Source organism: Anser anser, assembly GCF_964211835.1.
Source record: "Anser anser genome assembly, chromosome: 3".
NCBI classification, from domain to species: domain Eukaryota; kingdom Metazoa; phylum Chordata; class Aves; order Anseriformes; family Anatidae; genus Anser; species Anser anser.
In genome coordinates this window covers 26,852,739-26,877,498 of record NC_139722.1, presented here as the reverse complement: position 1 = coordinate 26,877,498, position 24,760 = coordinate 26,852,739, and the positions used below count along the sequence as shown (strand labels likewise).

Genomic DNA, 24,760 nt, shown 5'->3' with positions numbered 1-24,760 from the left:
TCATGCAGAAGAGAAAAAATGCAGCCCGCTGGACTTGGCTGGTGGACCAACTGCAATGTAGATTCACTGTCTTTTTTTGTGTGTTTTTTTTTTTTTTTTTTGCCAAAGGTAGCAGCAGACAAACCTAGGAGAGCAGGGGGTAATCACGGTCTGCTGATGAGTTAAAGTCTCCAAGTCCAAACCTCCAAGCCTTGTCTGGGGACTATATAGGATTTGGAAGCTGTTTCTGAGAAGATCTTCTCACATAGACTCAGTAACACAGTCAGCCAGCTCCGCATACTCATTATATGTCTTTAAAACAATTATTTTCTTTTATAGAACTTAAAAAGATCCTTGCTTCTTAAAGTGAAACATTGCCTTTTTTAACCATTGATTTCCTTCTTGTACTACCATTGCATGCTACCACCTACTCTCGATCTAGAAAATGTGGATGTCTTTTTTTGACTCTCATCTACATACTATAAGTGAACTTGACATGCATGAAAAATACACTGAAAACACTACTTATTCAATAGTGTATTTTTTCACAGAGTTTATCTCATTCTTCATACATCTTAATATCTTCCCTCCTTAGACAGCAGGTGCTTTTAATGAGCAGTTCATAACAATATCCAAATTCTTTGCTGTTGTAATCCTCAAATTCAATCTAAAATGCAGCAATAAAAGCAAATTTTTCAAATGATTGGCTTTAGTATTGCTTTGTTTTCTGTATTGAATCTCCCGTAGTCTCTCTATTCTGTGCAGTTATATCGCTATTACGCTTTTTTGCACTAGTTGTCAGCCTTCTCTGATGCAGATGTGTCCTCTATCACACACATCAGAAAAATTTTACACTGTGACACATCACCAATTTTGATTTTACTGCAAAATTTGGGAGAAGCAGCATTAGACTGTTCTGCTCTCTCCCATTCTCTTATTTCTGTAGTTTCTAATCTGTTACTATTAGGTGTTCAATTTTGTGTTCTCCAAGTTTGTCTGCATCATTTTGGAAAAACATTCATACTTCCTTTTCAGTCACACTGCATTAGCTATAGCATTTCTGTTACCCATGTACTTGTAAAAAGGTATTTATCTTGTTTTGTGTGGTGGGACATCAGCCACATACTCTGAAGGAGAGGTAGGAACCGACTCTTAGCAGCCTGCTCACTCTTTACCCTTTGGTTAAAAACAAAAACTAAGAGATAGTAATATTTCATTTTATTTGATAGAAAGTTGCTTCAAAAATATGATTAACTATATACATCCTTATATGCTGTACATACAGGTACATATACAAAATATACATAATAGCAAACATCCTCCTGTTACATTTTATGGATGATAGTTAATAACATGAGCTAGAACGTACATCATATTGTCATACCTGCTTTCATCTTAATCCTATCTACAAGGAATTGATGGACATGAGAGATGAAAAAGGCTAGCAGATCTCTTCAGTCATACCCCATCCCATCCAGAAGTCTTCTCTACAGTGCATTTGATTACTGCATTGTTCTAATAAAGGTAGTTTGCAGCACTTCCCTTCAGCGCTATTCAGCTGCAAAACTTGTCTTCAGATTTTTTTTCCTGGCATTTACCCTATTTCTAATTCTAGAAATCCTCCTCAAATCAAGTTTTTTTTTTTTTCCCCTCCATCTTGATTCATTAGTTGCTTGTTTGCCAAGTACGAAATAGATTTAACTGTTAGTACTCTCTGTTCTGGGAGAAATATCCTCGAGCGTGAAAGCTATAATCCGAGTGTTCTCTCCTTCCCATGCTAACAGGACACCGTAAAACTGGAATCAGTCAACAAGGAGGAAAAAAAAGTACCACTCCTCCTCCACAGGCAATTACAGGGTGCATGACTTCCAGTTGTGCCCCTGGAACAAGTGGTGTCGGAGAGCTCCAGAGAAATTGCCCAGCTGCTGGGGGATTTCTGGTACCAACCCCACGAGGAATGCTCTGCCCATCCACCCACTCTCTAACCAAACCGCAGCATACCAAAATCTAGACAGAGGGAGCAGGAACTGGCACCTCTGTCCCTTACTAGTTGCTTCCAAGAGATAATCCTCCATCCCTTGACTGGAGGGATCTGTCACCCTTAACCTCAGGACCTGATGTTCAGGGAAGAGAGCGACAGCTGCCAAACCAGAGTAGCAGCGAAGGGTCTGGGAGAGAAGCTGTGGCCTCCACAGGCTATCCTGGAGGACTCTTCCCTGAGCTAAGAAGGAATGTGCCTTTTTTCATCGTCTTTCCACCTTCCGGAGGTTAAAAAGGAGCTGCTTCTTTCTCGCAGACATCTTGGGAGGTGCAGTTTCACTGCCCTGAAAACATTTTCTTCTTTTTAAGTTAACAGCATCCTTAAATACCTATTGTACTACTACTTCTCTGTTCACGTGACCCTGTGTTTTCCAACCCTGTGCTGGTCGTAGTTTTCATTCACTAGGGTTTTTTTTCTGCTGTTTTTATATCTCTGTAGCTCTTTTGTATTAGTATGCAATAGCTTTCTCTAACGGGTAAAGCAGTTTGCCATCAGCTGTCAAGGTGAAAGCAAGGGAATTAAGGTTCCTGTTACAAATTCTTTTGGTGTTACTTTAAATAATATAGTGTTTTTCTAACTAAGGGGAACTCTTCTTGTATTCTTTGGATCAAGTTTATATTTTCTGAAATACAGTATAACATGCATACATTTAGTAATATCTTAAAGACAAAGATATTAATATGCCTTCATTTTTTTCTATGCTGTGGGATTTTCACTCATTTGAGAAAAAGCTTCCCAGGCTTCTATTCTTCTTGCAGTACCTCTGTTCACTGTTGCTAGGCCCCATAAATATTATTTCATTTTAATTTTGTACTACTCCTTCGTCTCCATCGAAGAACTGGTACGAAGCACATCCCGTTACTCCTTATCTGAATTCCTGAGGTCCTGCCTGCAACCCTGGTTGGCAGAGGGCGCTGGGGAGCTGCTGGAGGGGTGAGACTCCACCTTGGAAGAAGTGGATTTGGAACACTCCTGCTGACCTCGTGTGCTGGGGGGCGGTGGAGTCAGGCGGCTGGGGCTTTGCTGAATTTGTGCAGTAGCAGCTGGTGAATCGTCATCCTGCTGGTCTTGGGTGCGGGGAGGAACAGCTGAAGGGATGATGCCCTGAGGAGCAGCTGTTGAACCACTGTTGAGACAGTTTACAACTAAGCTTGCAATGTTAACACTCAACGTGCAATGACTACTGACTGCTCTTAGTTTCTGAGCAGCAGAGTTTATTAGTTAGTTAACCAGTTAGCTTCATTTACACATTCCCTTTTTCCTTGTTTCACCTCAGCCTAATGAATCTGAAACGATGATTTGTCTGTCTCGGATTTTAATCCTAATTCCTTCTGTTGAATCATACCTGTGTTCCGGGGAAAGGTAGAAGAGGTGAAGCTACAACAGAGATCGTCACTGCAGCATCACCAGGTTTCGATAGTTTATAATCGATTTGTTATTACCTTGTAAGTTGTTACTACGGTCCTGCACAACAGGATTTTTTTCTTGAGGTGAACCAAAGGTGGAACTGTGACATTGTGAAGCACTTTTAAATTTTCCTAATTTTCTTGCAGAGGAAACCTGTGTCATCCGAGTTAAAGGAAACGCCACCATTACCTTGGGGATGATTACTTACAGTGTTTAAATGCTTTTACAGTGAGGAAATTCTGAACACGTATGAAACTAATCTATTATAAATGCATTCTAATAAAAGTCCATTCAAGAGAGACTGTGCAAACAATATTCACATTGGTTTCAGTGGATATTGGGCTGAATTTTACATAAGCACGTATCAATGACAGACAAAGACATTTCTATTTTAAGATACTACGTTTAAGCTGAAAGGTCTTCAGGCAGTATGGAACAGCAACCCAGAACTGTATTTGTGCTAGCTCCAGATCCTCCTGCCAGGCCTACAGGAATACTGTGCCTGTGCGGCATGAGACTCAGGAATTAGCAAAAGTCATGGATTCATCTGATGAGGAGAAAGATCATATATATAATATATTTAACATTCAATATTATCAGAGAAGACCAAGTCTGTCTTTCTATGCTGTTATTTTTACCACCTGTGTCAAGGACAGGGAAAAGTACTACAGTGAATCAATGCACACTGTATGTTACAAATGCAGAGGGCCTTTGTTTTGTAAGGTCTAGAAGAAAAACATTAACACACTAAACTTATTCTAGCCAGGCTGGTGCATTTGTTTATTGTTTCCAGATAAGAAAACCTGTGTGTGTAGATTCTTCCTATAGATACGATCCCAGTATTTCTTAAGTAGTAATTCATAGACCATAGTAGTAATTAAAAAAAAAAAAGGCCATAGTGGTAATTCAAGTCCATGGAGTACTTCCAGGTGGCTTAGAGAGGAATTCTAATAGTGAAGCACTGCTACTTATCAAACGATGGTGTTTGTAACAGTCAAATATCTTGTGTTTTGTTATGCAGTGTATTACAGTACAGTATATATTTGAAACACGTTATAACTAAACTAGGAAGAAGTAATATATTACTTTGGCATGGAAAGTCTAAGAAAGAACAAATCTGTTCTCCCTGATGTCTCACTGATTTTCTTCTCTTTTTCTGTTCTTCCCGGCATTCCCAGAAGAACGCTCTACACTCTGTTGTATATATACACACTATACATATACATACACACATGGAATTATATATACACAATATAACATATACAGGATATTCTTCTCTGTAGAGGCTTAAGATGTGCACCATCATATTTCAGTATGAAGTTGTTAAACGAGTGAATATATGCTTAAGGGTCTGGAGCATCTCTAGTACAAGGAGAGACTGAGAGAGCTGGGATTGCTCAGCCTAGATGGACAGGATCACCCTGAGCTCTCTCTGTATCTGATGGGAGGGTGTAAAGAAGATGGAGCCTCTTCTCAGTGGTGCCCAGTGACAGAACAAGAGGCAACAGGCACAAACTGAATCAGAGGAGGTTCTGTCTGAACAGTTTTTCACTGTGAGGGGTGACTGAGCACTGGCAGAGGTTGCCCAGAGTGGTGGTGGAGCATCCATCCTTGGGTATATATTCAAAGCCCAACTGCAGACAGCTCCTAACAACCCGTCCTAGGCAACTCTGCATTGAGGAGCAGCGGTTTGACTGAAAAAATCTCCAGAGGTCCATTCGAACTCCAATTATTGTATGTATGTTTCATATACATGGAACCAGTACTATGCTAATAGCTGACCTCCCTGACAGTAAGGATAAATTGAGCAGTTTTAGACTAGTCTTGTTTGCAAGGTGAAGCATGCCCATAATAAGAGAGACGTTATTTAATAATTCCCTACCCCAATAATTTAGACTCTTCTGTTGGTAAAAGAATGCTAATCTAGCTCTCCTACAGTAGTTTTATCAGTATGAACTAAAGAGGTATGACTTTCTTTATCTTTACTTGTGGGTTAATTGAGGCACAACAGCTGACAAGAAAATGGAATTGCCTGGTCTCTGGAGAGACTACGGAAAATAGTAAAAAAAGTAGATAATGTCAAATCTGAAACGGACATACTGATCATAGTAAACCCACTTCTGTCTTCTCCTCCTGTAACTTACTAGCCCTGTGCTTCTTTGCACAGAATGAACAACTTTTTTTTGTGCTGTAATGCCAAGCTGTACTGCTTCATCACGTACTCTTTGTACAAGGCTACAAAAATACTTACTTATTTGGCAATGCATATGTGAACATGCATCTTCATAATTTTAAGAGTGCTTTCAGTTTTTGTAATTACCAGGTAGCATACAGAATTCCACATTGCAGGCTACAACTTCTGTATACATATTTTAAGACTTACCAAAAGCCATGCTTCTGAAAAGCACCTGAGTTAAGATCTTTGCCTAAAATGGGCTTCTTGGTGCAATTGTTCAGTTTTTGTCCCATCATTCGCCTAATTAAAGCATCATCTGTGTTTGGAAACAACTGTTTTGTGATGCCTGCAAAACAAAGAGATGACATATATGAAGCCTCCACATCAGGGAGACCAGAGAGGCATGATCTAAAATGCACTTATCGCATCTTTGAAATTTCCAGCTACTTCTGCTTCATCTCGTTACTCTTCTGTCTTTACTCACTACTTCATTAATTTTGTCAGCCCTTGCTTTTTTCTCTGCCTTCTGTATGTTATGCCTGTTCTTGGCATACTCAAAGAGAACTCCAGGAGAGATTCCTGCAGTAAGTGTGTTTATCTTCTCCTCCGTTGTTCTGTTTTTGATCAGAGAAACCTGTTCATATCCATGTGAGTTCTCATGCTTCTGAATCTTACAGGCTTTGTTCATTAATTTTGCATTTGCAGATAACGTCTCCTTCCCCTAAAATTTCCCTTCTGTTTTTCCTCTAGCTGAATGGTTAAATTTTTTGAATGCAATGTTAACAGGATTTAACATCAGGAATGAAATTTCTGCTCTCCTCCATTACCCTCGCTTCCCTTGATTTTTTTCCTTTCATTTAATTTTGAAGTTTTACAGTTTCCATCTTCTTTAACTAATCTCATCAGCTAAGTATTTTTCTACAGTCCTAGAATTCCCAGACATTCCATGTTTTTCTTCTTCTCCCCTATAATGTTGACACTTTCCTGTTTGAATTCAGGAGGGTTCTCATTAGGGGAATTTGTTAGGGGAACCTAACAAATTTCTTTAACTTCTGTATTAAGCTCCCCTTTTTCACCGAACTCTCTTGCAGATTGCCATATTCAATGGTCTGACTATATTCCCTGTTCCTCTCCTCAGTTTTGCTTAGACCCTTCCCCAGAATCCACCTTTAGAAAAGTCACTAGTAGATCTTCTCATCCCAATAAATCTTTTTCATTTTTCTCATACTACATTCTGAAATTGTCTCATCTTAACTCCTCAGTATTTTCACCATCTTACACACTCTTTTTTATTTTGCCCTTGGGACTTTTTCTCTGGGTAGGTTCTTAAAAAAAAGAGGTTTACACAACTGTAACATCAATGCCCTATTGATAACCCTACTGATAGCTGGTTAACTTCAACAAAACTAGATGAAGGTTCATGAACTAAAACCAAGTTCGGAAGGAAACAGAGAACTGGGGTAGTCCAAGGGAATTACCACGGGGGAGAGATTCTGGTACAGGAGTTTGAGCTATGTTGTTAAGGTATTAAGCTACTGGTGCGAATCCAATAAAAGTCAGGCTTCATGTGTTCACAAACCAGTTTTCTTTAAGGCTGTTACTTACATTTGAGATGATTCTTTCCTATTCACCAAACATCATCTGCCTTAAACCTCAGCATAAAACAAATTTTGTTTGCTTCTTTGATCACTGTTCCCGTTTCCTATACTTAGTGTCTCATTTTGCCACAAGCACTATTTAAAATGTCAAAATTTATAACGTTCGATAACTCAGAATATAGCAAACGTTGTAAATTTGATCCAAGTGTGTCCTCTCTGCCTTCCCTCTTTATGTTATCACCATGCTCCACGTTTGATCACTGCAGATTAGCTCTTCAAAATCTAAAAAGTTACATTACTGTTCCTGAATGGTCACTTAAAACACAAAACTCACACAACAGAAATACTAGAACTTAGTATTTCACTGTCAGGATTTGTAACCGATGGGTTAAAAAGCAAACATGGAGACGAAGAAGGAAATATAAAACAGAACACAAGCTGAGTAGACCAGCTGTTAAGTATCAGTGCCCCTCCCTCAGAGAAAGCCCTCTGTCAAATCAGTGCCATATTGAGTAATGTTAATAAGTTATCACCTATGATTTCCTGAACTTCATTCTGATTCATAGCTGGTTTCGCTGCTTTATCCTTTGAAGAGGAGGATTTTGCACCTGTCAGGCTGTGCGTAGCCATGTACTCATGTGTGTAAAGTGCTTGCATCAAGTCATTTATAAACTTTTGAGGTTTGCTCTTGTTACAAAGTGCAATCTGCCACTTTTCGATCTTGAACTGGAAAACAAAATTGGTCATAGACATAACTTTTGCAGTTCACTAGAAATATTATATAGTATTATCTCTGAAATATTTTTAAAGCGTATTTTCTTTCTTTCACCACAATTTCAGAAGCAATCCCTGCAGCTGTGCACTTGAGATCAATTTTTAAACTTGCATACCATTCATTGTTTGGAACTGTACACACATATTGATTTTTATTTTTTTTTTCAGAAGCCAGCGTGGAGCAGGCTATGGACCCCTATTCACACTAGCAAACACTTCACGAAGCAGTCCTTATTACTCACTAGTAGAGACAGGCCATTTTCAGACATACCTAAATCCTGCTTGCACTCCACGCAGGCTGGATGTGGTCCAGTTCTGTCCTGGAATCTGTATAGCCTCAGGAGCACGGCAATATGCCTAAACTAATATTTCTGCCTCTGAGCAGACATGCCCTAAGAACCGTGACATCTGGTCCTAGGCTTTGAGAGTGATTTCTGCACACCACAGTTCTACATCCAAAGTATTTGAACTCTTCTAATGTGCAATTTTGAGTCACCCCTATCAAGGTAAGGCTTGGTTGCTTAGAAAGACTGGTCTTTATATTTCTTTGGTTAGGTCAGATTTTGTGTATTGCAATATCTAGTCAAAGCATCATATCTTGATAATTCTTAATAGAATACTTCGGTTTTCTGAGACACCAATAACTATTCTTTTGATTGGGTCTTTATATTTTTCCTGTACAGCCTCTGGCCTCAGATTTCTCAGTTATGCTCTGTTATAATTATGGAGAACAAGGGGGCATCTTCATTCAGAAACTATGTATATATGTATTTCTGCTTAACTGCTGGCCAGCTTTGGGAACAAGAACAGAAACATATGATTCTCCATTTGCTTATTAACAGTTTAAACAGATTGCTAGCATTTTTCTTAGATTACCTCTGAAACACTACTGTTCCCTTTTGGAATCCAAAACATTAGTCTGGAAGTTACCCCAGGGTCTCAGTATTTAACTCATGAATCCGCATATGTGCAAAGCCACTGAAATCAGTTTGAGAGTGTACCAGCATGCTGAATTAAGCCTAGTGTTTCTCTTGGAAAGAGCCTTCTGTACAAAAGGAGCTCATTAGTTATATCATCAGCTGGATCATGATAAAATGACTGTTACCGATGCTTATTTTTGTTATACTGTAACCGTAAAATTTGTACTATATTGAGACTTATTTTTTATGCCTGAAATTATTTTTTAACTGACCTGTTTTTCAGTCTGTTGTTCCTCATCTTCTCCATTCAAAGTTATTGGTGAGCTGGAGTTACTATGCATAGCTGCATATGTATCTGCTAGAGAGCTGTTAGACGCTTTCCAAACAGCATGTGAATGAAGACTAGATGTAGATGTTGTCACTCCCCCTTTGAGCAGTGCTTCAGCCATTCCTACCAGTTCCTCAAAATGAGTGACTGCCTGTGGCAACACTGAAATCAAATGGAAAGTGATGGGTAAAATAGTAATTAAAGCTTTCAGCCCCCACCCATGAAGATCTGGCCTCTGCTGTTAGAATATGATTGACCTGTTCTCTGCAAGGCTGAGAGGAATCATTAGTTTATTTCCATCAGGGCACTAAGCTTGCTATTTTTTTTTCCCCTTTTTGTTTACAATCTCTGCAAGTCCGTAAAGCTACTGAATATAGGCTACAAAATGTTATATCTAATATTTGCTTGCTTGTTTCAAAGGAGTCGTGTAGACATTTTTCCCTCTTTTATTCTATAGAAAATAGATTTTAAATAGCCCTTTCTCTGAATAATATTTATTTTTAAATAGAAACTTTTATTTATTTAATTAAGAAGAATCAATTCAGCAAAGCAAAAAGGATGCAAGGGATAAAGAATCAGCAAGATACAGAATCGCTGTAATTATTATTAAAAATTATTTTAAGACTGTAAAAGACTAACATAACTGTTTAAGATGCAAAGGAAATGGTATAAATATGTAAGGAAAGTTGTCAGATGTTGATAAAATACTTAATATTCAGAAAAGTGGAGAAAAATGATTCAAGTCAAGGTGAATAACATGCAACAGAGTCAGGTGGGCAATGAAACTGATAAGCACATAGAAGATTGTATGACAAATAAAAAAAGAAGAGAGATATTAGGCAGTCTAAGGATGCTATAATTCAGTGACATGGGAAGCAGAAAGCCCTCTTTAAACCTTATTCACCCACTAACAGTTTGAAACTTCAGAGTCTGTCTTTGCTGTCCTAGAGTAAGGGACAAGAACAAGTAATAGGTGCTTCAGATATGATCACCAAGTGATTAAGGGTTCATTTATAAAAAGACAAAATGGCTCAACTCTGGGAGTTAGGACACAATTTTTTGTACCTAGAATGAACTCAGAGGAATTACCAATGTAATTTGAAATGATATCATTCCAGAATAAAGAAAATCTCAGGAGACCAATAAAAATTCCTTAATAAATGATAGTTGGAGTGGTCAGTGGAGTATTTGAGCTTAGATGATGGCTATACATGGCACACAGAAAGGTTCTCTTGGCAACAACTGACAGGAGTTACATTTTTCCATTTTTAACTCTATAATTGCATGGCCTCCACACAGGGCAGTTTTTTCTAAGTGCTGCTGGAATTGAATGTTGCTATGTATCAAAGACTGTGGTGATAACGGTAGGCCTTGATCATGTCAGGAGCTTGAGCATCCATAATTCCCATCCAAATAGCCTCCTATAAATCAAGCTTTTCATGACCTTCAGGCTTTCCTCTTCATCAAAAAATTTCCCCTGACTTTACCTTGAAGCATTACCAGGGACTGCCTTAGGCGGCAGTTTTCTCTCATGGTGTCTGTCAGCTTCCTCTTGAGACTTTTTATTTTGGCACACAGTTCTACCTTGGACAGTTGAAATAAAGGCTCTTCATCATCACTGCTACTTTCACTGTACAGAAAGTTGCTTCCTGAATATGGTTCTCTCTGAAAGAAACAGAACGTGCTATCTACAGCAACAACAACACAAAAATAAAGCATTAAACCTACCATTAAAATATCTACCTAAAACAGAATATTCCATTTGTACTCAGAATGTATAAACAGACTTGGTGCATTGTAATCTTAATTGTTACTGAACATAAATATTATCATTCCTATTAAAATTCAAAATGAAATGTCAAAGCAATACATAACTGTTACGTACTTCTATGTTCTCTATTCACCAATTTTCTAACATGGTTTTAGAACCATTAACTTTACTAAAACATTTCCGTTTGCTTTTGCTTAATAGATTAAAACTGCTGAAGATGAGATGTTTACCTGTTTGTTAATTAAAGATGTTTCAAGTTGACTGAGGATGTTGGCAGGGGCAGATGCCTGAAATGATTTCTTTCTTTTTATATGCTTCATCATCTTCTCCTGTAAACAAGAGTGTAATAAATAGCATCTTTGCATTTGTATGGAGACTTTCATTGTAGTATCTCAAGGCATACTATAAACTTCTATTCACTCTGCATGTAACATTGACAGTTAGTATTTACGGAAAAATAAATCCCAACAAAAAGTTAATAATATGTGCTTTCTTTTCCCATATTTTGTCACTGTAGATCTCAGGACAATGCAAAACCTGGTCCCTACTTTTCTTACGCAGTGGTCAGACATCCATCCCCTGGGAGAAAATACAGCACCTGGAGACTTGAATAATACTTTTCTTGTTGAACAGCAAAAAAGAAAATCTATTGGCCTGATTAATCTGACAGGTTATCATGCTGAGGTATCACATGAAGACTGCCTTTATTCCTACCATTACTATTGGCATTTAGTGCATTATACTATGAAGAATCAATATTTACGGTCTATTTCATTACATGACGAGCATACTAATTTCAGGCAACAAAGGCAGAAACTCACCTGTTCTTTATCCAGGTCACTGTCTTCACTTTCTGAGAATATCATTTCTATTCTCTTCCTCTTGCCTTTTCCAACGACTTGTATTTTTGTAATTTCATCTGCTTGTAATATCTTTTGCATCATTTCCACCAACTCTTGGGGGTCATCTGAAGCAAAGTTAAAAAAAGGCCAAAGCACAGAAAATAATGTAGCAATACTTTACAACTAGATTAAAATCTCCTATCACTCAAATAGCACTTACCACTCATGTACACAACTTTTACTAGGTGCTTTTCTGTCTTTCTTTCTCCCACAGGCCAGTTTACTAGCACGTGCTCATTTGGTTTCAGAAGTCTTTCTAGTTCACTGTCATCACTGGGAAGATCCTGAATCCACGAAGTCTCTCCAATTTGGAGCGAGTTGTCATTTACAAAATCAAACAGTGTGAATTTTTTCATTGTTAAATGGTTTTCTTGTCACACAGACACAACCTGCAGGACATCATAGGAAAAACAGCTGTTACTGTGTCATCCCACAGGAATGTTAGAAGAATACTTTAAAAAGCCTCCCCAAAACCACTTATTCCTGAATTTTGATATTTATCTTGTATGAAAATATCTTGGATAAGGAAGTGAAAGCTAGCCAAGTGGCATGTTTTATCTTCCCTGAAAGATGGGAGATGGTCTGCTCAATACATTAACATAAGTAAAATAATTATCTCCCAAAATATGCACACAAGACATCTTTTACTCACAGCACAATTGTTTCCATAATACTACCATGTCTAATCCATCTCCTGCCCATGATCTCTATTACCACATTTGCCCCTACAAGTTTTCAGTGCCAGTGAACCCTTAGCCTCAGACTAAAAGATACAGGTATGATAAAAACTTCACCTAGAATGAGGGAAAGCACTCACTCTATGTGCTATTAAAAGAGATGCGTGACTTCCAGGACTGTATTAATCATCCTGCGGGCACTGAGATCTACAATTGCGGCCCCATAAAAAACAGCCCAGAACAACCCAGGACAACTGACTGGATGAGGGATGACACATTCTGGCAGTGGAAAACTTGATGTACAGAAGAAATGACAGGCTGAGGACTGGAAGTGAGCTGGGCTGCTTCATGAAGAGAAACAGCAACAAAGAAAATCCAGACCCAAATACACAGATAAAGCCTTTGCTTATCTGAAACAATATTGTAAAGCAAAGGACCACTTTAAGACTTTTTAAAGCAATGAAGTTGTACACAGGGAGAAGGAAACAAGTAATACTGTACGTTTTATTTTTCTAATTAAGCTGATATGCTTTACACGGAAGTGTGGAATGTAATATACGTTATTGAACTCTACTGAACATGTAATCAGTTCATATAAGTGCTTCCATTATACTCGGAGAAGATATTTGCTACTTGAAAATTCTTAAAACGGATAAAACCAATAAATAGAAAAACGGATTTTGTCAAGCCTTGGCCTTCTTTCCAACAAACATATGATTTGGCCTGTCAGTTCATAGGGGTGAAATAATTTTATAGAGCAGCAAACTCATGAATTCCCAGATGTGACAGTGGGATTTGTGATTTACTTGGCCTCAATCAGTCGGAAGCAAATCTAGTGTCTCACGCAGAGGCTGTCAAAAAGGTAACTCGGAGCTAGGAGAGGAGAATTACATGGGGCTGTTATGTCAAAGTGAGAAAATCTGGCTGCGGTGCTGGAGGAAGCAATGTCAATTCATCTGTAGAAGCCCAGCTTACCACTATTCACCATGTCTGTGCTAAGCCTCCAAAAAGACGGCTTTTCACAGAGGTGAACTTGTTAATTTGCACAAGACAACTGTGCTCTTGTCAGCATGTTTACTGATACAATGAGGTAAGCAGCATAAGAAATCGCCACTAAAAAGGAGAATATTAAATCTTGCTTTTCTGCAGAATGTGTTGAGTACGATTGTGGTAGGATTGTTAAGTACTGAACTGCTAAAAAAGGAGACTGTTTGCAGGAATTCACATTAATTTTCTTTAAAGAAAAAATCCATCCCATGTAAATACTGGAGGGGAGACAGCCTGAATATCTATGCTTAGCATGAATCACTGGAGGCCTAATTCTGCCACTTATCCATGCTGGGTGGATCCTCGCCCCACAGAAAGGAATCATTCAAATGAATAAATGCACAGACGCAGCAGGAGCCAAAGGAAGAGAAGTTCCAGCACTGACTTCAATAAGTAAGATCCAAAACGAAATGGCATGTTTGTTCAAACAACAATATTCCAGATTTAAAACAACCCGTATATGCAATCACATTGAACATCAGTATTTTTCCTTCTTTTTCAAACTGCTTATCCAGCATGAAGATGTTGACTTCTAGAATCACAGGGCAGACTCAGCTGATAGACGTTTACCCCTGATCAACCCAGCACAACAATCCCCATCACCCAGCTCTTCAATTTTCAAATGAAATACTTTGAGCTTTCCTGTTTGGCCCTTGACAGTTCTGAGCTACTTCACTGCTATCCTAGAAGCCCACATAATGCTAACAGAGTTGCAGCAAAGTTAGAGCTGCCAATGTGCTAAGATTAACAGCTGATGTTAATCTGTTAACCTGTATTTTTTAACATTTCCCTGCTGCCCTTCAACAGGCTGTGTCTGTATGGTGTCCCTCATTTTGTACTCAGCCCAACACTCTCTGATGTTTGTGGTCTGTGTATGTGCTGGTTACCAAGTCAGTCAGATAAGCACCAAACACACAAGGGATTCAGAGCATGGAAGAGCAGTGATGATTCCCCAAAGTGACTACTGAGCACATTGGTAGGAAGTCTAACAGTTTTCAGGAGGTATTGGAGTTATGTATGTTACACAGCTTAGGGTCAATGGATATGTCAACTTCTGGATGTTCAGAGCCCACAACAGCAGCATGGGGTGGCTGGTAGACACCGTGAGGCATGTGGCCAGTAAAATCCCTCTCAGTCTTTACACCAGACAAGCTATCCAAGGTGGGGGAAAAGAAAGAGGTATGCATGGCCCTCGAGCATCTGGATCCATGAAAAGAGCTCCACAGGATGATGGCAAGACAAACAGGAAGAGCTGACAAATCCAGCCCACTAGTCAAAGCTAGGGAGAAGTTTTACCACGGTCATTGCAGGACTCAGAGCTCAGTGATTTGTCTACATTTTCTATAAAGCCCTTCTGAGCTGTCAAGATTCTTGCCTGTGGTGGGAGGGTGTACTAGTAAACAGCTAAACTGATTTCACTAGAAGTCTTAACAGCTGCCAAGTTAAAATATAAGCTACATACGATGCTGAGAGAAATTAGGAATGGATTTCACAGAGTCATGGGAAGAGGGATGGGACTGATCCATCCCTGTAGCTCCTGAAAGGAGTCAGAAAACTTCCCGGCACCTTTATGAGGCTTCTGCTCAGACCTGTTGTTCTTGCTGCATTTGGAGAGGCTACAGTAGGAAAGCAGATGTGGGGAGCAACAGGCTGGCCAGGCCTTCTCTCCTCTGCTGCGGCCCTGCTGGGCATCAGCTCAACTGCTTACCCTACACATAAAATAACAAAGCTACTATATTGCCGAATAGAAGGAGCAGAGAACAATAGTTGGTTGTTAGTATTTTTCTGTGATGAAGCCATGGCTTCGGCTACCTCAATATACATTAATCAAACTATGTCTTTTCCCAGAATTTATTGTGACAACTCATGGGCCCTAGGGATAATATCTAACTGTCTGCTGGCATCATCTCCAGCCTGTGATTAAAGGGAATGGAAAGGTAGAACAAATGTCTCTAATGAAGGAAAGGAACAGTAAAATACATCACTTACTGGAGAAGTCCAGCAGTGTTTTCTCACCCTGTCCTCTCACTGGAGTCAATGTGAACCTTCCCTGGGTAAGGACTGCAGCAGATGCCTCCCTCTAAAACATGTTCTTTGCCAAAACAGATCAAAGACAAAATATACTGTATCACCACGGAAAAAAAAAAAAAATTCTGTGGAGTGGGATTAATCTTACCGAACTTTTACTACCTTGAAAATGAGAGGTTGTCTAGCCATGCTTGGCTCTCTTCTGTCACTGCAGAAAGAGAGGTGATTCATCTCGCCCTAAGACACATCTCAGAGAGCAGATGACTTACTGTCTGTGGGAGCCCATTCCTCTCCGCTGACCATTCAGTGACCACGCTATGTCTCCTTACAGAAGCTGGTTGGGTCCAACCCCTCCTATATTAGCTTTTTCTACTTTTGAAGCTGCAGGGTAGATTCTGGTAGAACTCCTGATACATGGAGCTACGAGGATGAAGAATGAAGTCTGCTGAAGTGTATCTGGTTCTCTCTTTTAAATCCTTCTTACACAGTTCTACAAGTCATCGAGTAAGATTTCTGACACTGAGCGCTTTGTTCAGCGGTTTAATTGGAAGATACATAATCGTTCACAGACAATTGTTCACCCAGCGCACTGCGCTGCTAACCACAGAGATAGAATTACATGACCTTTGAAAGCCACTTATGTTTAAGTTGCCTAATTCTGCTGTATTATCCATTTGAAAACGCCAGCTACTTATTTGAGAAGTACTGAAATACCAACTTCTGATTTATCACTGTTCTAAGACGTAAATCTGACTTCACTTTTTCTAAAACCAAGTAATCTGTAGAAGGAAAAAAGGAAAAGGAAGAAGCCATTTAATTTTAGAGCTCTGCAGATGAAACATTAATTGGACTTAATTTTTACAAACATGTTAATATCTCACATTCGGCACAGATGCTACAAATTTGCACACAGGATATTGTTGCTAAGCAACCCAAAAAGCCAGAACAACAACAAAAATACCCAAAAGACTCATTTAAAGACATATCTCACCCTTTGACTGACATAGTCTGTTCCATTCAGTTTGAGAGTTGGCAGATGGCATGCTGAGATCATTATTTCTCTTTCCTTTCAGTAAATGCAGTGTAAAGTATTACAAATTTACACCATGAGATTGTAGGCCTACTCAATGGGTCTGATTCTGCTGTGGCTTAAAATAAAAGCTTTGCCACTAATTTTAGCAAAACAAGGAACTGTACCACAACTATGTAAACACGGTTCCATAATAAAGTTCTGACATTTTATATTGTCTACCCTCTAAATTCACCCTTTAACAATCCCAGTTTTTCTTAGGGAATAAAAAAAAGAACAGCACAACTCTTTACTGGACTAGAAAATCATCTGTCATGCAAAATTATTTACTTTACTTCAGCACGATTAGTAGCAGTATTAAATTTGGTTTGAGTTACTTTGATTACTGCATTTCATGCTGAACTTGCTAGGACATTACACACAATGCTGGTGCAAAACTCTTGGGTTACACTAACGTGTCAGAACTCCTGGTTCTCCCTAACAAATTTATGATGGAAAATATTACCTTATTTAAATACGCTATATGCCCTTTTGGAGGTTCTGGTCTTATTCCCCTGAAACCAATGGAAGATTTCAGTGGAATCAGACAGCGTCAGAAAAATGCAGAAGCGTTTTTATTGCTCAAAATATTTCAACTGTGGTATCTTAGTCATTTCAGGGGAAAGTATGACTTAAAAGCACAAATACAGAGTACAGATCATAGAATCATTAGAATCATAGAACATCCCGAGTTGGAAGGGACCCATAAGGATCATCAAGTCCAACTCCTGGCGCCACACAGGTCTACCTTTCTTGTCATCAATATTACTCTGTTCCAAATTGAGCTAGAAATCTTGGGGAGCATCTATAGGAACACTGCTGTAGCTTTCAAGTTTGTAAGTGCACGGAAATGACCCCACTTGTCTTCCACTAACAGGAAGGATAAAACTACATGATTCTTAGTACTAACAGCTCACTTCCTGCCTATAGATCATTACTCTTGTAAAACAAGCCAAGGAATAACCTCAGATACTTTTCTAAGAAGTGGTGGTATTCATAGTTCAGCAACATCTTCTGGCCTTATTTACATAGCTTGTCTAATTGACTTCGAAACCGCATCAGCACTTGCAATCCACACGGTTACATGCAGAATTTGGCCTATATCTCGTCCCAGATGCTAAAATCCACGGGTTTGGCCCACAGAATTCATGAAGCAATTATTATTTTTCACAGTAGTGTCCTTCATGCTGTGAGCTTTAGCAACCTAGAAGTTCTATAAAATAATATCAACACCCAAATATGCCAAACATCTTCATAGGACTGTGGCTTAAATTACAAGTTCACAGAAATTGATTGGAAATGCTCTAATTTCCACATCAAATCATGTACTTTTCTTGTGTAATACTGAGTGACAGTAAAGGAAGAATAATAAATTCAGTGAACAGATATATTTAATATCTCTAGGAATACCTAACTTTAGTTCTAACTAATAATTTCCTCAGCTAACACTGAAACATGGTGTTGATTTTACTAAATTTCAAGATAGCAACCTGAGATCATTATTGGGCTTTTAGAACAGGATTCAGTTGCTGACGTGTGCAGTTACGGGTGCACTGGGTATCTAAGTTTTCATTGTAATCTGTGGATTTTTAGGGATCATTTTGGCTGCCTAAACATAGGTGTCTAGTGCCAGTGTCCTGTGCTGTTCTGCTTGGCCTTCAGCACCTACTCCAGCTGTGCAAATCTCCCATAGGTCTCTCATCACAACTGCCATCCCTTTGTAGATGCCTCAGCACAGAGCGCCTCCATCAGTCAGAAGAGTCAAGACCCTAGCGAATACAATCAAAGCCATATGGAGGGCAATTCAGCTCATTTCAGATGCTCTAAGGCCCAAGTCAGTTGCCTAAAAATAAACGTATGGTGCTAAGGGATCACAAATTGTTACGCCTGTCCTCTGAATGCCCCTTCCTTCTTATGGGCACATACCTCACATAGGGCCAGGACCCTGTTCCAGGCTCATGAGGATGGTTACTAACTCCAGATATCTCAAATTGCATTAAATGTAAAAATTTAGGGAAAAGGATTATGCTCTGGGATTCACTGATTAAGCCAAGTTTAAATAGGAGCTCAGATACCTCACATGCCTATAACTGCTTCTTGAACTGAATCTCCCCATCCATGAAAGATCCACATAAAGACAGCAAGATGCCAAATAACAAGATGCAGGAAGTTGCCTTAATTCTCCATCATGGATTAGTACCTTTATTAGACAGCTGACAGATGGAAAACTAATACCCACTTTCACTTGCTTGTTCACAAACACCAGGCGCAACAAAACGTACTCATATACAGACCAACAAAAAATAGTCTATTTATTGAACTGGAGGAGATACCTAAGCTACTGGAATTTGAATAGTCGCGTGAAAGCTCTCTCCATGCAAGTTAATATATCCAAACTCTTAGATGGTAGTAATTAGTCTGGGAGGAGAAACAAATCAGCACGGATCTATAGAGTTCAACAGCTGGCCTTTCTCATTGTGATTTGGCTTGGGTAATTCAACACAATGCATCTTAACAGCTCCCAAATGATGAAGGTTAAAGAGGAGCAATGCATTTACTTATTTTGTCTAAATGCATTTACGGGAAGCCGATGTCATCAGGGGAAGTCTGACCACACGCAGATCTGTGCTGAGGTGCAAAAATTGTGCACTTGCTCTGTGTAACAACCAAGCAGGCAAATACTATTTTCTTAATGTATTCTGAAGAGATGTGTAAAAGGCTGAAAAAAATATCAGAAGTACTTTTCATATGCAACTAATGCAGTTTCAAATTGGATTTGTTCAAAGAAACCCACTGGTAATCCATTGTGAGAGTTTGTAAGAGGAGGCATCTCACTTTTTTGGTGGCATAAGCTATATCTTTTGTCTTTTGATAAACCGTGCTGCACCAAAGCATTACTATCAATGGCATTCTCCCTTCAACTATAAGAGCACAGAAGTGAAAAAACATCTAGAAATTCCAAGCCTGATCTTGGGTCAGTATTTAATAATCCAGTGGAAACTTATCTCTACTCGTACATCTTTATTGGCTGTCATAGGCGAGTGATGATAGATTAGAAGTCATGCCTGATAATACTCAAAATACTTGCTGTTTTACTCCAAAGCTCTTACTCAGTCCCTCTGGTTTTGCTACGTACTGGTAGGAGGGAATGAACTCGATAATCTCCTGTTAAAAAAATAATCCTGATTGCTATTAAAGGTCATGAGCTAGAACAAGAGACATATATGTTGTCCTCTTACTCCAGGGAATATTGCTGCAACCAAGATTAGTTCTGAATGCACTTAGGAGAATTTATGGGGAGGTATTTCCCCTGCGAGGATAAAAACCTCAGACCTTATTATACCTATTTTTTCCCCTCCTGTAAAATTAAACGTCATTTTGGCATTCGCAGTTCAACCTACCTTTAGAAATTAAGGCAATAGCTGAAAGACCAATACTGTATATTGGTCTGAAGAAATCCTTAAGCAACTTCCAATTATATACATAATACTAATGAAGTGCAATTCCCTCTGGGATGCAAGGCCATATTCAGATCGACAACTGCTACATTAGACACTGCCAAAAATGAACAGAGAACAAATTTTAACCAAGGACAAAGGGGCAAACCACTGCTGTAATAAAAAAAAAGAAAAGCCATAGGAGCTTTAGCGGTATATTTCCATCTAGGCTCAAGATCAGCTTGTCTGTCTGCAAAGTCAATTTATGCCCAGAGAATTCCTGCCAGCATTTTTCCAGCAATGCTCTATGCTGTGAGTTCACAACTGCATGGCTCCTACACCACGTGATTTACATTCAGTCCAATAAACAGAGGGAATCAAAATATCCAAGCTGTGTGAGCTAATGAACCTACAAAAGAAGAACAATTACCTCAGCATATATAAAGGAGAAAGGTATTTGGTTTTCCATCGTCACCTGAAACACCTAAAACTGCAAAATTTTCCAGTCATGTCTGGGGTCTAATCTGCAGCACTTGAATCAAACAGCTTGGTCTTGTGTGGACCATATAACCTTTGCAGTTTAATTTCTCTTTTCAAAGGATTTGAAGCAATAATACGTATTTACCTAACTTTCGAGGATATTGCAAGAACTAACTGATGTGCCATGCAAATATACGAAGCACTGCATGAAGCAAACAATTTAACCTGTTTGGCAGAACAAATATTTGCAATACCCTTGATTAACTTAGAACATATCATTTCATATAACAGATTTTTGAAACCTGATGCTTAAATCAAGCTAGAGATTGTTGATGAAGAATGTATTTTATAAGATTTAATCACCCACCAGAAACTCCCACAACATATTCTCAAACATCATACTAAAACTGACAGACAGCGCACTAAGGACAGTATGTGACCCGAGAACTACAATATTGAGAGGAAATGTCAATTATGTCTTTGAGTTAAGTTGCTAAGACCCAGACACTAGAGTACTTTCTTTATTTACTTAGGTTGCTTCTAGGTTCCTGCTTGATTAGGAGAAAAACTAAATATTTTGTTAAGAAGTATTACATGATTACAGAATCCTTCTAACCAGTTAAGTAGTCATTTAAGCAGAATATTTTACTTAATTATAATTAAGTAGTAGAAACACAGTCTTTAAAGCACATCTACATACCGGTGAAAGGAAACGACCTTACTCTTTCACTTACTTACTCAGCTAAAATTTTTACTTTTTTGCTACTCTTCCAACATCGTATCTTGTATAAACTCCTATTCTTAGGTCCATACCACCAGATCTAACATGTGACTTTCCTTTGGCTCACTGATACAGGGAGTCTTGTAATTGTAAAATGAGGTCCACACAGCCTGAACCTGCAGGAGCAGAGAGGTGCCTTCTCAGAGTTGTTGAGTGCCCTTGAACTCCACAGCTCACATTGCAGCAGGTCAGATCTTTGTTGATGTGGGTTCTCCATTCAAAATGCTGTGATATTTTCTTTTTCATTTTTTTTTCTCCTTTCAGCCTAACCCATTGTACTCAGCTATGATTTTTAGTTTCTTTCTAAGAGCTGCTGAACCTCATGTAAATTATTGAGGAATATGTATTAGGCCATAGATTGCATTGCAATTCTGCATAGTGGGCAAGGGTGAGAGAAGAAAATATCCCTGCCTTCTGCCTTAGCAAGACTGCTAAGTCAGAAGAGGCTATCATGAGTGAGAGAATATTTTAGGTCAACACTGACTTGTTTTCCTGCAGGAAGGCTGCTGTTGCTGCATCACATTCCCTGCTCAACTTTTCCGTTATACTGGAGAACTTTGATGTACAGGTTGTTGCTCCCCTGCTTTACACAACTTTGTAAAATACGGTAAGAAGCTGCACTGAGGAGCAACTGCAACCTGAAGAACATCCTCCTGTACTGCCCTGTCCCCTTTCACTGCAGATGTTTGTGGGTCACCTCTTTGTGAAGCCTCTGCTGCCCAAGCACGTATCGCTGCTTCCTCCCTCAGTGCTGCTCAAATGAAAGGTTTCTTCCAAGCTGCCTGCTGCAAACTGCAGCTGTGCTCGTGACTTTGTGGCTGCTCAGCTGCTCCATGAGCCCTATCAAAGCAGGCGTCCACAGGATGCTACCTCCCATCTTCTCACATCTCTGCAAAAGATTTCAGGGTCAAAGTTTGTAAGACCCCTTCAGACTCTCAACAACTCAGATCTCTTTTCTGACCTGCCTTTCCTCACCACATATTCTTGACACAGATAGTTTTAAATACTTGGTTACCTTCTTTCACTTCCTCTTCTCCGAAATAGCTTCCTATTCACCTCCGGGATTCTCCTTCTGAGGTCAAATCTCAGCTGAGAGCCAACGGCTTTCTATTCACCTTTTCTCTTCATTCCTTTTCTCTTCTCTGTTTCTCATTCTTAAGATTTATGAAAAGTTCCCTGAAAAACATTCTATAAAGAAGCTTATATTAAAAAAACACCGTACATATAAAACTTACTGTAATTTCTCCTTATTACTATTTGGAATAAGCTAGCTGCATATTGTTTGCTTATTTTTAACATGAAATCACTTAATTTACTTAAACTGTATTCACCATCGAAGTACCATTTTAACCACACTGCCCATACCCACAGCATTTATAAAAAAAAGAGTAGCAATGAGCATAAAGAAAACCATAGCAGCAGTTTCATATCCATGAGACCGTTGACTCAGAAGCCTAGAGCAGTGGCTCTCTGAAAAAATCACACGTCAGCGTTTCTTGTACTAAACTGTATTCTCTCCAGAATCTGAAAAAAATTAAGCTGTTGTCAAGTAATTTATCATAGCCTTTTGACAAAATGTTATCCTCCGGACACCAGTGCGCCTTAAGTCTTAGAAAGGAAAAGCTGTAAACCTTAAACAAGCAGGGTGACTAATTAGAGATCTGTCCTTAGTCTAAACGTTGTTCTTAGATAACTGCATAGAAAACGTGAATTCTGCAGAAAATTCCCCGAGTTCTCTGCAGTTTACTATGCAGCCACCTCTATGCTATGTTTCCTGGAATACCCCCTTATGAAATAATATAAATCGGTGCAGAGCAAAAGGTGCTGAAAAGTTTCTTGTCCCTGCAACAGACTGCAGTGAAACACTGCAGCAAGGCTCCGTGTTGCTGGGAAGATCACTCTGCTTCGCTTCATGTTATAGCGAGGTGACACGAAGCGGTTTAATAATCTCCAGGTAATCTGCATTAAAACCATTTTACTGCAGTGTACTGCGGTATTAGGAGATTTCAGTATCGCATCACATGACAAAACACAACCTCACAGCATTTGTCAGCTCCTGGGCAGTGAAGGAAAGCTTTAAATCAAAAGCTGCCATATAGCAACTTCCCATGCTACCAAGTCAAATGACAGACTGTTTCGTCTCAATATGTCGGTGTATGCTATAAAATGGGACAAGATTCCTGGAGTAAAACATTGCAGACCTAAAAACAAGGCTGTTTTGTTTCTTTCTTAAAGTAGCCACCAGAGCTGGTATCAAGGGAATCTCCCCCCAAAAAAGTCTTTCCCTGACATTAAGGGCAACGAGTCAGTGATATTCCTTCAGCGATAAGTGAAATTTAGCAATACACAGATCATCCATTTCCCATTCTTATTTAAGCTACCACAGATGCGCATCCCTCTCTCCCTCTCCTTCCTGCTTGCGTGTTTTGCAATTTAAATTCGGATATATGCTTCCATACATGTTTTATGGATGTCCTATAAAGTAGAAACATCCCAATGTTATCTCATATGCTTCCATGTATGTTTTATGGCCATCCTATAAAGCAGAAACATCCCAATATTATCCCAATGTATACACAGCGATTTTTATTATTTCTGTCGAGCTTCAGATCCGTTCCTCCCGCCCTCCCATCCAAGAGGCACGAAAGGTGCACGGATTTTGCCACAAATCAATCCTAACTTTTTATTATTATTATTTTTTTACACCGTCGTAGTGCGGACCATTCCCTGGAGATGCTTTCAGCGTGTAAAGATTTTAATTTTTTTCCTTTTTTTTTTTTCAGGGAGCAGCGCGACAGCGGGGACCCCATCTTCTTCTGAAAGCCGGCGGGGACAAGGGGGGACGACTCGGGGGGTCCCCCCGGGGAAGGAGGGGGGTTAGGGGGACACCGAGGGGCTCGCTGCCGAAGCCCCAGCCCCAAGCAGAGGGATATCCAGAGACCCCAGCGCCTCACCGGGGGGCACCTCGCAGCCAGCCCGCGGGGAAACCCGGCACAGGCAGCCCTCAGCGCGCCATCACCTGTTCGCGGCGGCTCCTTCCCCCCTCACGGAGGAGGGCCGGGGGCTCCCCTCTCCCCACCGAGGGCCGGGCTGAAGCCGGGGCGAAGCCGAGGTGAAACCAAGCCGGTGTGAAGCCGCCCCCCCACACCCCCGGTACCTCGCCGCGGCCATTTTCCACCTCCCTCTGCAGCGGCTCCAGCGCGTGATGTCAGCGGCCGGCCCCAGCCCCGAGTCCCAGCCGCGCCGGCGGGGCTGCGAAGTACCCCCTTCCTCCTCCTCCTCCTCCTCCTCCTCCTCCCTCCCTGCAGGCACCCTCCTCCTCCTCCTCTTCCTCCTCCTCCTCCT

General features: G+C 39.8%; 1 protein-coding gene across 3 annotated transcripts; it reads right to left on the bottom strand.

Moving 5' to 3' along the window:
- Window positions 1-1,182: 1,182 nt before the first annotated feature.
- On the bottom strand, window positions 1,183-24,721 carry BEND6 (BEN domain containing 6). 3 transcript variants are annotated; one of them, XM_083831357.1, is made up of 11 exons: window positions 24,573-24,721; window positions 22,431-22,603; window positions 22,113-22,304; window positions 12,057-12,285; window positions 11,816-11,961; window positions 11,225-11,323; window positions 10,711-10,888; window positions 9,168-9,385; window positions 7,735-7,927; window positions 5,811-5,949; window positions 1,183-3,146 (listed from the first exon to the last, which is right to left on the bottom strand). In XM_083831357.1, the coding sequence occupies exons 4-11, from the start codon at window positions 12,250-12,252 to the stop codon at window positions 2,879-2,881; spliced, it is 1,437 nt and encodes a 478-aa protein (XP_083687483.1). In that variant the 5' UTR covers window positions 12,253-12,285; window positions 22,113-22,304; window positions 22,431-22,603; window positions 24,573-24,721; the 3' UTR covers window positions 1,183-2,878. The 3 variants fall into 3 exon arrangements, with proteins under 3 accessions (XP_083687483.1, XP_083687482.1, XP_083687481.1); XM_083831356.1 differs by lacking the exon at window positions 22,113-22,304 and adding an exon at window positions 20,119-20,272; XM_083831355.1 differs by lacking the exon at window positions 22,113-22,304.
- Between the last annotated feature and the right edge of the window lie 39 nt (window positions 24,722-24,760).

Bases quoted from the DNA above. Each gene is read 5' to 3' on its own strand.
- BEND6 (XM_083831357.1), bottom strand. From the start codon at position 12,252: ATGAAAAAATTCACACTGTTTGATTTTGTAAATGACAACTCGCTCCAA. The intron at 7,928-9,167 runs GTCAGTTAAAAA...TTTGTTTTCCAG, and splicing joins AACAACAGACTGAAAAACAG to TTCAAGATCGAAAAGTGGCA. The intron at 5,950-7,734 runs GTGATAACTTAT...TTTGTTTTGCAG, and splicing joins TGAAGTTCAGGAAATCATAG to GCATCACAAAACAGTTGTTT.